Here is a 13,103-nt window from a genome sequence, read left to right on the forward strand (position 1 = left end):
ACCCCAGTCTTTGTGGCCAGAAATTGCTGGAGAGAGAAGGAAGATGCCATTAGAAACTATGAGGTCTCGCCAGGCTAGGGGAGGGTGGCAGTGGTTAGCAGGACAGACTGTTAGACACCCAAACATGTAGCCCCCAACCCCACTCCCCATGCCCAACCCTGTCAGCACTGTTAGAAGGAGAAATGCTAGAAAGTGGGAGCAAGCCTGGCCCTAATCAGGCACCTGAGGCAAGGGGCTATGTCTCGGGGTCTCCTACTGGCAGCCCTTCCCCTCCTCCAGCTGTCTCTGGCCTCTTCCATGTGCCTCCCCCTCCCATATCTCCCATATCCGGTGGCCCCTCCCCCTAAACCCTGGAGCTTCCTGACTAAAGTCTACTCCTCTTCAGACCCCAGCTCAAATGTCCCTTCCTCAGGAAGGTGTCCCTGATGCTCTGAGGCTAGAAGAGCCCTCTTTCTGATCGACCCTTTTTACCCCTCACCTCCCACTGTGAGAGCCCTTCTTTACACTTCTCCATTGTACTGTGATGGGCTGCACCTTGACTATACAGCTGATAGACAAAATAGCCCTGTCAGGCGCATATTATTAGCCTTAATTTGCAAATGAGGAAACTAAGAGCAGGGAAGTGATCTCCAGGCCACATGGTGAGGGGCAGAGCAGGAACTGAGCCCAGGCATCCTGCCTCCCATGACACCACAGACACCATATGTCTCATCTAGAGGGACTTGCTGAATTGAGGAGGTTTCCCTCTCTTACTCTTCTAGCCTCATCCTTGTCTCTCCTCTGTGTCCTTTTCCTTCCCTTCCCCACCCTGGCTCCCTACAGCCTGGGAAGAAAGGGAGAGAAAGGAAGGAATGGATTCTAGAGTGACAGGTGCCAGGCCACCAGGGGACTTTGGTTATTCGCTCACCTCCAGGGAGCCCAAGACTTAAAAATCCCCCCAGAGACACTGTTAGAGGGATGGAGGCAGGAGGGAAATGGCAAGAGCCCCTCCCACTGAGTTCCACCCCACACACTCAGGTCCAGGCCTTTTGAACAGGGCTCTCTACGGCAGATGTGGTCAAATTTGGGGCCAAGGGGAGGGGGGCTAAGGCTTTGAAGTTCCAGCATCCATAGACCCTGTGAGCCAGCCTTTCTTTCTACCTGTCTTGCCTGACACCCCACATACACTCCACCATGCAGGGCTCCTTCCTGCCCCGCCCTTCTTAGCTGCACCCCTGCCAGCTCTGGCCCTCTCCCTGCCCTCCGTTCCTGTTACTGGACCAAGCCCCAACTTTCTGCAGCATCCTCAGAGACACTGTGGGGGTTCAAAAATGGGGTAGGGAAGAGAGGGAGCAAAAAGCACCAAAAAGTCAACAGCAAAAACAAAACAACTACCACAACAACAAAAAACAAAACTGAAAGGGAAAAAAAAGAAAGAAAAAAGCCACACAAGAAAATCAAATGGGGGAAAAAGAAAAAATAAAAACAACTTTAAATGGAAAAAAAGAAAAGAAAAAGAAGAAAGAAAAATGCCCCAGAATAAAGCAAGGCTTAAGAGGACCAGGGGTGGGGGCTGTGTAGAAGGTGGCTTAGGGCTTCTGGAAAGAAAAGACAGTCCATTTTGGGGTGGAGGGACACACATAGAGCTCTGAACAGCTGGTCTTGGGGGCTAGGAATGGATGTAATACTTGGAGAACAAAAACAAAACAAAACATTGGTCCCCCACTGTTTCAGAAATTTCAAAAATCCGTACAGAAATCACAGGGTGAGAAATTGCCCCCTAACTCTGGGTGTTAGGAATGCCAAATGCTGTTGGCTCTGGTTAAACTCCATATAAGCCTGCTTTTTGATTGACAGCAGGTAACGATGTCTTTGCTGCACAAAAACCAAGAAAAAAAATCACTTCATAGTAAAAGCTTGTTTGGTAAACTTTTTCAAGATATGAAGGTCATGATGGAAAGGAAAATTATATAAAGCGTTTAGGAATAGCTGTGGTCCCACCCCTGTGTGTTACAGATAGAAACGCTGAGGCAGGCCCAGAATTGGGTCACACGATGTGGAAGGGCAGTCACAGCCTTTCTCTTGGTCAAGCCTTGCTCAGGCCAGAGTCCGCCACCAGGGTGGGAGGCTCAGGCAGGGCTAGAGGCTCTGGGGAATCAACTTTTTTAAAAGGAATTAAAAAAAAAAAAAAAAAAGAAGAAGAAGAAGAAGAGAAAGAAAAGAAAAACAGTGAGAAGCAGTGGGGAGCAGAGCCCGCATGGGCGAGTCTTACGGCCTTCTTGCCCGGCCCATCTCCCAGGGCAGCGACGATGGCAAAGTACTGAATGACCCTCTTGGTGTTAACCGTCTTACCGGCCCCCGACTCTCCGCTTAGACGATACAAACATGAGTCACCAAAGCCCATCTGGTCACCTTAATTCCTCCCATCCCCCAACACCCCACCCCTCAAGCAAGGCTACTCTGTCTCCCCCCCACACCCAGCTCCCAACTCAGGACCCCCAACCCAACATTCTCCAGAAGAGATCAACCCTCAGAGGTGCTGGGTTGTGTAAAAGCAAGCCAGCATAGAACATCCCTGTGAGATGAGAACACGTATGATGATGTCACTGTCTACTGAGCACTAATTTCATGCCAGATACCAGGCCAAGTGCTTTACCTATATTGGCTCATTTAAGCCTTAGAAACCCTGTAAAGCAAGCACTACTATCACCCCCATTTTAGGGGTAAGGAAATGGGACTCAGGGAAGTCACATAAATGTCCCTGGTGTGTGCCAGGCACGTATGTTAACTCACTAACTCCTTAAAGCTCTGTATGATAAGTAAGTAGGATTGTTCTGCCTTTGTTGATGAGACTCAGGGGCCCAAGGGTACCAGCAGAAAGTGGATATGTAAGAACTTGAACCCAGGTCCTTCTGGTTTTAAAGGCCTTGCTTTTAACCATCAGGCTGCACTCACACACACACACACACACACACACACACACACTCATACACAATGTCCATATTGGCTTGGCTGGACATGAACTTGGACATGAACTCTACCACTTTCCCAGGGGGGGCAAATGAAACATCAAAATAAGATTCAGAAATAAGGAGACTGTAAGAAAGAAAGGGAAAGTAATCTCCTCCCTCCCCTTGAGCCAGAATCATAATTCCCCAAAGATTAAGGTGGGAGAAGATTCCAGGTCCTGGGGAGAGGGACTATCAGGGCTGGTGATCACTCTGGTGTTTGGGTATCCCTTCCCTGTCCACCACCCCATAATGCATCTGCCCAGAATAGGGGCAGAGAAAATGCTCTAATTTAGCTTCAGAAGGATACCAGATCCAGGTGGTAAAAGCCCTACCCTAAGCACTTTGGACTCAACTCTGGGAAATGATTTTAGTTCCACTCCCCTCCTTCCAGGTGGTCAGCATTTCCCACCACACCCCCAGAGCCCCACACTCACGTGATCAGCATGGACTGGTTCTCTCGGTCTGGAGGAAGGGGGAAGAGATAGACAAGTTAGCCAAGGTGAGAAACCAGTCAGTCAGGAGTAGAACACTTTGGGTATCTGTGGCACTGGGGCAACCCCTCCACCACCCAGGGCCAGAAATGGGAAGGACGAGGTGGGATCATCCAGACAGTGGTCGGCTCCCACTTCGAGAGACAGAATGCTACGCTAGAGTGTCCAGCAGCATCAAAAGGAAAGCAGTGCAAGTGGAGGGAAAGGGGTCCTTTTACAGAGGCCTCCCTGGAGCAGGGGTGGAGGTCTTAGGTGAGGGAGAAGAGTCAAGGCGGCTCTTACTGCGCAGCATGTCATTGTAGGCATTATCTGCCACTGCATATATGTGGGGTGGGGCCTCCGAGCGGCGCTTTCCCTTGTAAGCAGCCACCACGGAGGCCGTGTAGACCGGGAGCCATTTGTAGGGGTTGATGGTGACACAGAAGAGGCCCGAGTATGTCTGAGGAGAGATTATAAAATGGGTTATTGAAGGCCAAGTTCCCATCCTCAATCCCCAGCCCTCACGAAACCGTGACCCTTGCAATATTCCCCAAGGAATCACTTAAAGTGCCCTGCCATACGCTCTGTGGCTGTCCTACCCGCCCCAGCCCTTACTCCGGCCCGCAGCCCGTAGCCCCACCTCCACATTGCCAAGCCCAAGCGTCTAGCTGCAGCTCCGCCCCTACACTCTGGTAGCCGAACCTCCTCTAGCCCCGCCCCAGCCCGGGGCCCCGCCTTCACAGCGACAAGACCTCACGCTGTCCCACCTCTAGCCCTGCTCCTTGCTCCTCCCCCCCTCCCCGCCCACTCCCCACCGTGCAGTAGCGCTTCCCCTAGCCCCGCCCCTGCCTCTTTGGCCCCACCCCCACCGAACCCAGCCTGGCCCGTGGCTCACGTAGATCATCCAGCGAGCATAACGCTGGCGCAGGTTGTGTAGCACCGCTGCCTCGTTGAGGTGCGTCATCATGGCCATGTCCTCCAGCAAGTCGAAGCGAGGCGGGTTCATGGGCTGCAGCTCTGCTTCGCGCACTAGCAGCATCTGTCCGGGAGACCGTATCATAGGAGACCTTAACGTGGGGTGAGGTGGTAGGCCGGCAGCAGTTGACTGACCTCTGACCTCAGTCTCTTATGCCGGTGCCCTCCCAGACCCCTTTTTTCATCCAGTGCGCCAGCGAGCTGCACCCGAGGGGGCAGAGGAGATAATCCCGGAAGAGGGGAGCCAAACCTTCTGGTCTTTGGTCTCCACATTGACTCTGCCCCCAGTTGCCTCCGACTTGATCTCGGCCTCCACATAGGCATCCTGTTCATCAGGTACCCAGACCCTCTTCCTCCCTGGTTGGGGGAGAGGAGTGGGGCTTTGAGAAAGGCTGAGGCACATCGAACTGGGGTTCCCAAGCCTTGTCCATAAACCTCTGCCCCTCCCATGAGCCCCTGTCAGGATGCAGGAGTACACAAAGATCCTTCCAGACCCAGGATCCTGGAAGGGCAAAGCTGGGAGGGTCCATAGGGACCTTGTCAGAGGATTCCCTGACTGAGGTAATAGGCCCTCACCACCCTGGATTACATACTTGGGTTCAGATTCCTGCTTTTGCCATATCTACCCTGCAAGTTCGGGGAAAACTCTCATTCCCTCTGGGCCTGTTCCCTCAAAGGCAAAATGTTACGGGCATCTCCTGATGGAGAAGGCCTCAAAATCAGGCACATAATTCTCAGGGGAGCTCTGCCTCCCCCATTTCGCTGAAGACCCAAACCCACTTCTCCTAATTCTGTGGCTTGTGTTCCTTCTTGCCTGGTCAGCTGGTCCCACAACTTCAGGGAGCCCATATCTCATGGTGGTTAAAGGCATGGACTCAGATAGCAGACCACCAGGTTCTGTTTCCTGTCCTGCCACTACTAGCCAAGTGCCTTACTCAGGACCAGCTACATAACTCTCAGTCCCCAGTATTACAATGCAGCACCCCTGTTAAAAAATCATTAAACACTGGGGCCCCTGGGTGGCTCAGTCGGTTAAGCATCCAACTTTGGCTCAGGTCATGATCTCACCGTTCCATGGGCTCAAAACCCTGCACCAGGCCCTGTGCTGACAGCTCAGAGCCTGGAGCCTGCTTCTGATTCTGTGTCTCCCTCGCTCTCTGCCCCTCCCCCACCCACACATGCTTTCTCAAAAGCAAACATTAAAAACAAGTTTTTAAATCATTAAACATTTCAATATGGTGAGAGCTGAGTGTTAAACACAAAGACCCTTCTGAGGTGATGCCCTGTGCAACTGCAGAGGTTGCACACCCATGAAACTGGCCTTGGCCCTGGTCCCCAGCTCCCAGGTTATTGAGATGATGCATGGAAAGCCATTCACTCTGGGCCTGGCACAAAATAAGCACTTGATACACATTGCCTATTGTTATTATTGTCCTATGAGCAAACTAGGTCATAAATAGTAGTCTTTATTCCTGTCTTTGGCTTTAGCTCTATGGAAAACACTAAAAATAACTCCAGCACAGGTTTTACGGACACCAGCCTGCATACTAATCACTCCCATCTCAGAGGCCTCGGGCTCCAGCCACAGACTGCCACTCTGGGAGACAGGGAATATTGTCCCATTTTACAGAGGAGCAAACCAAGGCTTGCTCACAAACATGCAGTGATGTACACAGAGTCTCAGGGAATGTACCCTTAAGGACCCCAGACTCTGAGGGAAAGGGCCAGGGCTAAAGCTTTGAAGCCACAGTTCCCCTTCAGCCGCGAGCTCAGTTTCACCCCTCTCCACTCCTGGTCTGAGTCTATAAGGGCAACACCATGGCCGTGCCCTTCTGCCTTCACTTACCATCCCACGGGACAGTGTGCACCTTCATCAGATCCTGGTAGCCCTGGCGGAGGTAGCGGGCAGACTCCCCAAGTTCACTCACATCCATCATGGCGGTGGCACTGAGAGGTGGAAGATGAGGGACTAAAAATCTTGGAGGTTCAAGGCAATCCAAGGCATCAGGCACTGGAAGATGGCTGTGACGGAGGAACTAAGGGACCCAGGGACCCCAAACAGGGGTGTGATGCAAAACCCACAAGGCCTAATACTCAGTGATTCCTCGGGGGTCCCCATCTCAGCCTCCCTGGTGAGCCCCCAACACACATACACACACACACTCAAACACCAGAGCATCCTTTCCCGGAGATAGAGAGAGACTTGTGCCCACCCATGGGTTCCTCACCCTGTGGTTCCAACCTCAGCCCTGATCACCCACCTCAGCACACGGTGAGGGCTGGGAGTTGGGCTACCCCTTTTATTGCCACCGTCAAGGTCAGCAGAGGAGAGCTATGTCAGCAATCTCCACGTGTCACAGCCCCCCCAGCCTGGCCACAGGACACAAAAGGCAAATTCCCTTTTATCTCCACCAGCACGGCCCCTGGGCTATTTTTACCTCCCATTGTCATGGGATCACAAAGGCGGAGAGAGACACTCTTACTAAGAGAGAGGGAGGTTGGGATTCAGAGACTCATGGGGCAGGGACAAAGCCGTGAGAGATCCGGGAAGACTGAGGAGCCCAGAGAGAGAGAAACTGAGTCACAAGGAGTCTGGTCCACCCAGAAAAAGGCTCACACCCCCAGAAACAAAGAGCAAGGAGACTGAGTGAGAGGAAACAACAGAGTGCCTTCTGGGACTATTTGGCACAATCCTCTTTATACACCCAGGGAAACTGAGGCCCAGAGAAAAGAAAGCACTGGCAAATCTCACAGATAAGTAGTGGCAGAGACCAGATCAAAAAGAGAAGCAGAGAGAGTAAGATATCCGTCTCCAGTACCTGCATGCTCTTACCTCCTACCTCTATCCCCATCTCCTTGGGGTCCCCTGGGGAAATTGTACATGAAGAAAACTAGACCTGTGACCATACACGTAAAGAAATGATTTGGCTGAAAAAAAGCAAAAGGAGGAAATTTAGAACAATTAGAAGGCATTCAAGATTCCCAGGAAACCAACTTCCCACTCTTAGCCCCCTCCTGCCCCCCACTCTCAACAGGGGTTCAGTGTGCTGGCACTCAGTCTGCCTGATACGGGCTTTGGAATACATCAGGGCACTTCCAGGCTGTCCTGTCCATCACCCCATTCAGGCCCTGGTGACACCACAGAAATTTATGGTCAGAGAATCAAAGGATCCTGGAACTCGAGACAGTGGACACATAGAACTACACAGGTTCAGAGCCAGGATTCCAGCCAGATGTCAGGCTGTGCCCACACAGAGAAATTCTCTGTACCATCTGGCTACCAATTCCAAATATGCATATACCTATATTCTATAAAATATATAGAAATAACTTCAAAGACCCATTTTCAACCATACATAGTTCAAAACCAGGTAAGCTGATAAAAGTAGAAGAGTGGTCCTCTGAGGGAGAGTAATGAATGGACGAGGCACAAAAGCAGCCTCTGGAATGCAGGAAACACTATGTACTGAGCAAAGAGCAGTGTGTTCACTCTGTAAAACTAATTGAGCTGTACGTTCAAGATGTACCCACTTCACTGCATGTATGTTACACAAAAACTTTGTTAAAAATGCATGGCCAAATTTGGCAATATCTATTAAAATTACAAATGCTGAGACCTTTTTAGGAATTAATCCTATAGATACTCTCCAAGTTATGAAATGATACAGCTCTCCTTTGGGTGACATTTAGATTGTCCCCAGTCTTTTTGCCATTATAATCAGGGATATAGTGAATATTGCCATACAGTCTGAGTTTCTGCAAACTAAACACACCATATTCAAGAAACAAATTACCAGCAACCCCCCTCTTTCATTCACCACTCCCTCACCTACCATCCTGACTTCTAATGTCAGATTAGTTTCCAAAATTTCTATGAATGGAATCCTACATTATGTATTCCTTTCTTCTTTTTCTCCACATTATATTTGTGAGGACATCGTTCTGTTTTGATTCTCTTCATAGAACGTAGGTTGTTTCTGGCCTGCCTCCCCACCAACTAATGGGCAAGAGCTTGGTCTATATCCCCAGCACCTTACAGAATGCCTGCACACAGCAGAAAGTCAGTAAGTGTGTGCTGAGTAAGAGCATGAACCCAACTTGATAGATAGTTTAAGATTATAGGGTTTTGTTAGGCACCTGGGTGGCTCAGTCCTTAAGTATCTGACTTCAGCTCAGGTCGCAATCTCACGGTTCATGAGTTCAAGTCCCACATTGGGTGAGCACAAGCCCCGCTTCAGGTAAAACACAAGCACCACTTCGGGTGAACCCTATTTCTCTCTCTCTCTCCCCCTCTGCCCCTCCTGACATTCTCTCTCTCTCTCTCTGCCCCTTGCTCATTTGCACCCCCTTTCTCTCTCCAAAAAAAAATTTTTTTTTAAAGATTACAGGGTTTTGGGGCAACTGGATAGCTCAATCGGCTAAGCATCTGACTTGTTTTTGGCTCAGGTCATGATCTCACAGTTGATGGGTTCGAGCCCCACATCAGGCTCTGTGCTGACAGCTCTTCCCCATCTCTGCCCCTCCCCTGCTCACTCTGTCTCTCTCTCAAAAACAAACAAACAAACAAACATCAAAGAAAAAGATTATAGGGTTTTCATCTCCTTATTTAGAGAAACCCCAAAGAGTGGGAAAAACTCTGCTTGCTGTTTAAAGATGCTCAGAAAGCAGGGCCTTCTTTCTTAGGGCCTGAGCAATAGAATTAGCCTGGAGAATTAGAACCTTTAATGAGCCTAGCCTATACCAAATATAATGTGGGTCTGAATTCTAGAATTATCTGTTCAGTGTATAAACCTGGGGCTGAGAAACCAACCAAAAGAAATGGGTCTAGAACTGTAAGTTCACTTCTACTACACAGGGCACACCTTCCTGCTGAGATGAACACACAGACAAAAATGACGAAGCGATGGGGAAACCCAAGAGGCACCTAAGAGAGGCACGAAATGCCACAATCTGCAAGGACTTAAGGCACCAACCTTAAATATATGAAGAGCTGTCCTGTAGCATACGAAACCTGTGTGACTTGTGTGTCCTCAAGAGCAGGCCAGTGGGGTGGTTACAAGGAAGCAGAGTTTGGATACATACACAGAAAAGGGTCTTTTCATACTCAGAGCCTGTCAGCCATGGAAGAGGCTTCGTAGAAGAAAATGAGCCTGCTAACAGCAAGGAGGAATCAAGCAGAGGTTGCACAGGGCTTGAAGCTTTGGACTGGGCAACCTCTGAGATCTGCTCCAACTCTAGGATTCTAGGATTCTAGGATTTTAGAACCTCCGGAAGCTTCGTTTCTTCACCACCGCCCTCTCATCCCAACCAACCCACCCACTGAGTAGCCAGTGTAGACACTCCAAAGTCTTTCTTCCTCCCTTCTCTTCCCAACATTATGAGCACAGAGCCAGGACTATATGTACCTCAGTTTCGAATCCTGGCATGTTAGAATCGGTATCACTAGAACCCTGAAGTGCTACAATCCAGGGGCAAAAGACTTGAGGCAAATATAACAAAATGTGTACAATGGTTTCTTAATTGTTCTCTGTACTTTCCTGTACCTTTTCTATTTCTCCCTGCCTGCCACCCTTTTCTCCAATTCCAGTTAAAGACAGCAGGGCATTAGGAATCAGGAGCATCAGGGCTGGAAGGGAAATCATCTCGTCCAGACCCTCTGCTTAGCTGAGGACACAGAGGCCCTGATGGGGACAGAGGGAGCCTGGGCCAGACTCCAGGATCCCACTCCTGAGGTTAGCTCTCTACCCAAGCACACGGAAACCGGCAAAGGAGAAGGCAGCTATGGTGAGGACTGGCATGAAGGCAGCTGGGTCACCTGCAGCCTGGCCTGTGGTGTGGGGTGTCCACCCTCCTCGGCTTCAGAGACTCTCTCCAGAAATCGCTCTAAGAACCACGATCTTCAAGGGACTTAATTAAGATGCTGATAGTGCTAGGAAGGACTGTCAGGAAGGGCTCAGCCTCAGGCATTCCGGCCTCAGTGCTCCCAGGCCCCAGACCGGCCTGTTGCCACCCTCAAAGACAGCAATGCTGTAAATCCCCTATTTGCATCCCCCACAGAAAAGCCAAGGAAGCTTGGGCCTGACTAGGAACAGAGTTGGGAAGGAGGAGCAGGATCTAGGGTAGAGAGTAAAGCGGTGAAAGATAGAAATAGGCAGTCTTAGGATATGGGGAGCTGGAACCAAGCCAGACACCATGGCCTCCGCGTCCCCTATTTCTCTCCATCAAAGGCCTCAGATAAGCAGTTTTGTGGGGTCCTGGAGCTCACAGCTTAGTAGCAGCCAGAACTGGAGGCAGCTGCTGAGCTGGGGCTATTGGGGGAGATTCCCATGAGCAATGAGCTGATGGGGCAAAGCCCAAAAGGGACATACTACCTCTGGCTTCTCTTCTTCTAGCCCAAAATGCCACTGGAGGAGCTGAGTATTGGAGAAAGCAAGGGCAGGTAGGGAGACAGAGAAGATAGGATTTGGGAGCCAGCCCCAACCGGAAATGTATCTGTCACCAATGCTCCTCAGTCCCTGGAAATCCTTGATAAAGACATTGAAGGACTCTGTTAAAATGCTACCTCAGCTGGGAGGATCACATAGATTCAGGTGAACATGCATCTGGTGCCTTCTATTCTGTGTCCAAGATGGGAACCCAATACTCTCTGTCCAGGAAAAGAAAGACACCCACAGGAGATGTCAGAATGGAGGGATGTGAAGGACAAGAGCAAGTCTGACACCCAGACGGACAAGGAGAGGGGCATGACAACAAGGTCCCTTCCCTCATAGAGTGGCAGTCAATGAACAAGCAGATACAGTTTCTAAGGTAATTCAAGATCGTGGCACAGGATATAAAGGCACTACGGTAACGCGGTGGAGGGTCATGGGGGTGGGGTATACAGTACTCAAGTTGGTCAAGGATGTGGGGCTCTCTGAAGAGGTGACATTCAAGGTGAGACCTGAGGGACGAGAAGGAGCCACACAAAGAGCCAGAGGAAGAACATTCTGAGCAAAAGTAGTAGTAAATACAAAAGCTGTGAGGCAGAAAATAGCATGGTGCGTTTGATGCCATCACAATGCTAGTGCCGCTGGAGCGGGAACAGGGGGAGAGTTTTATTTTTAATGTTTATTTATTTTTGAGACAGACAGAGAGAGAGTGTGTGAGCGGGGAAGGGGCAGACAGAGAGGGAGACAGAGAATCCCTAGCAGGCTCCATGCTGTCAGCACAGAGCCGGATCCAGTGCTTGAACTTACGAGTACTGAGATCATGACCTTAGTCAAAACCAAGAGGTGGATGCTTAACTGACTGAACCACCCAGGCACCCCTAGGGGGAGAGTTTTTTAAGGTTGGGTTACATAGGTAGGCATGAGCTGGATCACCGAGTCTTGTAGGATTTGAAAGGGACTCTGGACTCTATTATATAAAGAACAGCGGGAAGCTGTCAGGGCAAGAGAGTAAGTGGTCTGAGGTTTAATGATGACCATCCTGACTGCCATACAGAGAATGGACTGGAATGCTGCAGGCAGAGCAGCAAGGAGGCAGTGGTCGTCCAGGTGAGAGGAGGGCACCAAAGGCAGAGGAGAGGGGACACAGAGCATGAGCCCTAACTCCAAGGCCAGAGCAGTCACACAGGTGGAGGCTTGGCCACGGGAGGCACACAGGGAAGGGAGGCCAGGTGGAGCAGCTGGGATTAGACTGTGAACGGCCTCAGAAGCCAGATTAGGGTTTAGCGTTCTCCTGCAGGAGTTGGGGAGCCATCAAAGGCATTTGTATTTTATGTTTCTCATCAAAGAGCTCTGAGCAAGGACATTTGACAGCATGGTCAGATTTATGTGTTCACAAGATCCCGGTGGCAGCTGGTGTGGAGGATGGACTGAAGGGGCGAGACCGGTGGCAGGAAGACTTACTTAGGAGGTGGCTGCCATAACAGTCCAAAAGCAAAGCAGTGAGGCCCTAGAGGGGGGCCCTCCCCTTGGCACCCTGTGGGTGGGGGGGCCCCTGCTCATCCAAGGCTTGTCCCCCTCCTGGGGCCCTGGGCAGCTGCAGAGAGCCCGAGTGGGCCCCGGCTCTGATGCCTGAGCAGAAAATAGGATGAGGGCTGCCAAAAGGCATCAGGGGTGTTTATCCGGAGGAGAGATGCCTCAACGTGGTAAAAGGTTACTTGGTGGGAGGGGAGGTGGGGGGAGACCAGCTGTCCCCCATCCTCACAAAGGACAAACAAAGGAGGGGACTGTGGCTTCAGCTGCATCAAGAGGGAGGGAAGTTAGATACAGACTCAGCAGCACAAACTCTCCCTTTCAGAGACCCCAGGGGCCTCCTGGATCACTCCTGACTGCCCTACCTCAGACTGCCCTAGAAGAATCTGGGGTGTGGCTGCCCCAGAGAGAAATGTGCATGTGTCACCCTCCTGGAGATAAACAGATGGACAGAAAGGCCTCGATGCTGGACTGAAGTGGTCTGGACCCTAGCACAGGCTCTGGTCTGGGGCTGTGATCTGTTGTATCCTGGAGTTCAATCTTTGCCTTAGGCCCTCACTGTCTAGATAGCTCTCTCTCTGCCTCTGCCCACACTCCCAACCAGTCTCTGTGTTTTTAGCATGAGGTGGGAGTCTCTTGTATCTCTCATGGGTCTTGGTCCTTCTTTGTCACCCTGTCGTTCTTTGCCCTCTGAAACTCTGTATTTCTTT

The 13,103-nt window shown here is 50.7% G+C and overlaps 1 protein-coding gene across 1 annotated transcript in view; it reads right to left on the minus strand.

The window, feature by feature from the left end:
• Window positions 1-13,103, minus strand: part of MYH7B (myosin heavy chain 7B) — a 35,122-nt gene that overhangs the window by 17,591 nt on the left and 4,428 nt on the right. The window contains exons 2-9 of the mRNA XM_049650930.1: window positions 7,269-7,363; window positions 6,282-6,382; window positions 4,686-4,792; window positions 4,356-4,499; window positions 3,764-3,920; window positions 3,425-3,452; window positions 2,252-2,348; window positions 3-26 (exon numbers count right to left, since the gene is read on the minus strand). Coding sequence (XP_049506887.1) covers window positions 3-26; window positions 2,252-2,348; window positions 3,425-3,452; window positions 3,764-3,920; window positions 4,356-4,499; window positions 4,686-4,792; window positions 6,282-6,382; window positions 7,269-7,342 — 732 coding nt within the window. The 5' untranslated portion in view covers window positions 7,343-7,363. The remainder of the gene's footprint in view (window positions 1-2; window positions 27-2,251; window positions 2,349-3,424; window positions 3,453-3,763; window positions 3,921-4,355; window positions 4,500-4,685; window positions 4,793-6,281; window positions 6,383-7,268; window positions 7,364-13,103) is intronic.

The sequence above is a fragment of the Panthera uncia genome, assembly GCF_023721935.1.
Source record: "Panthera uncia isolate 11264 chromosome A3 unlocalized genomic scaffold, Puncia_PCG_1.0 HiC_scaffold_11, whole genome shotgun sequence".
In the NCBI taxonomy this organism is placed as follows: Eukaryota; Metazoa; Chordata; class Mammalia; order Carnivora; family Felidae; genus Panthera; species Panthera uncia.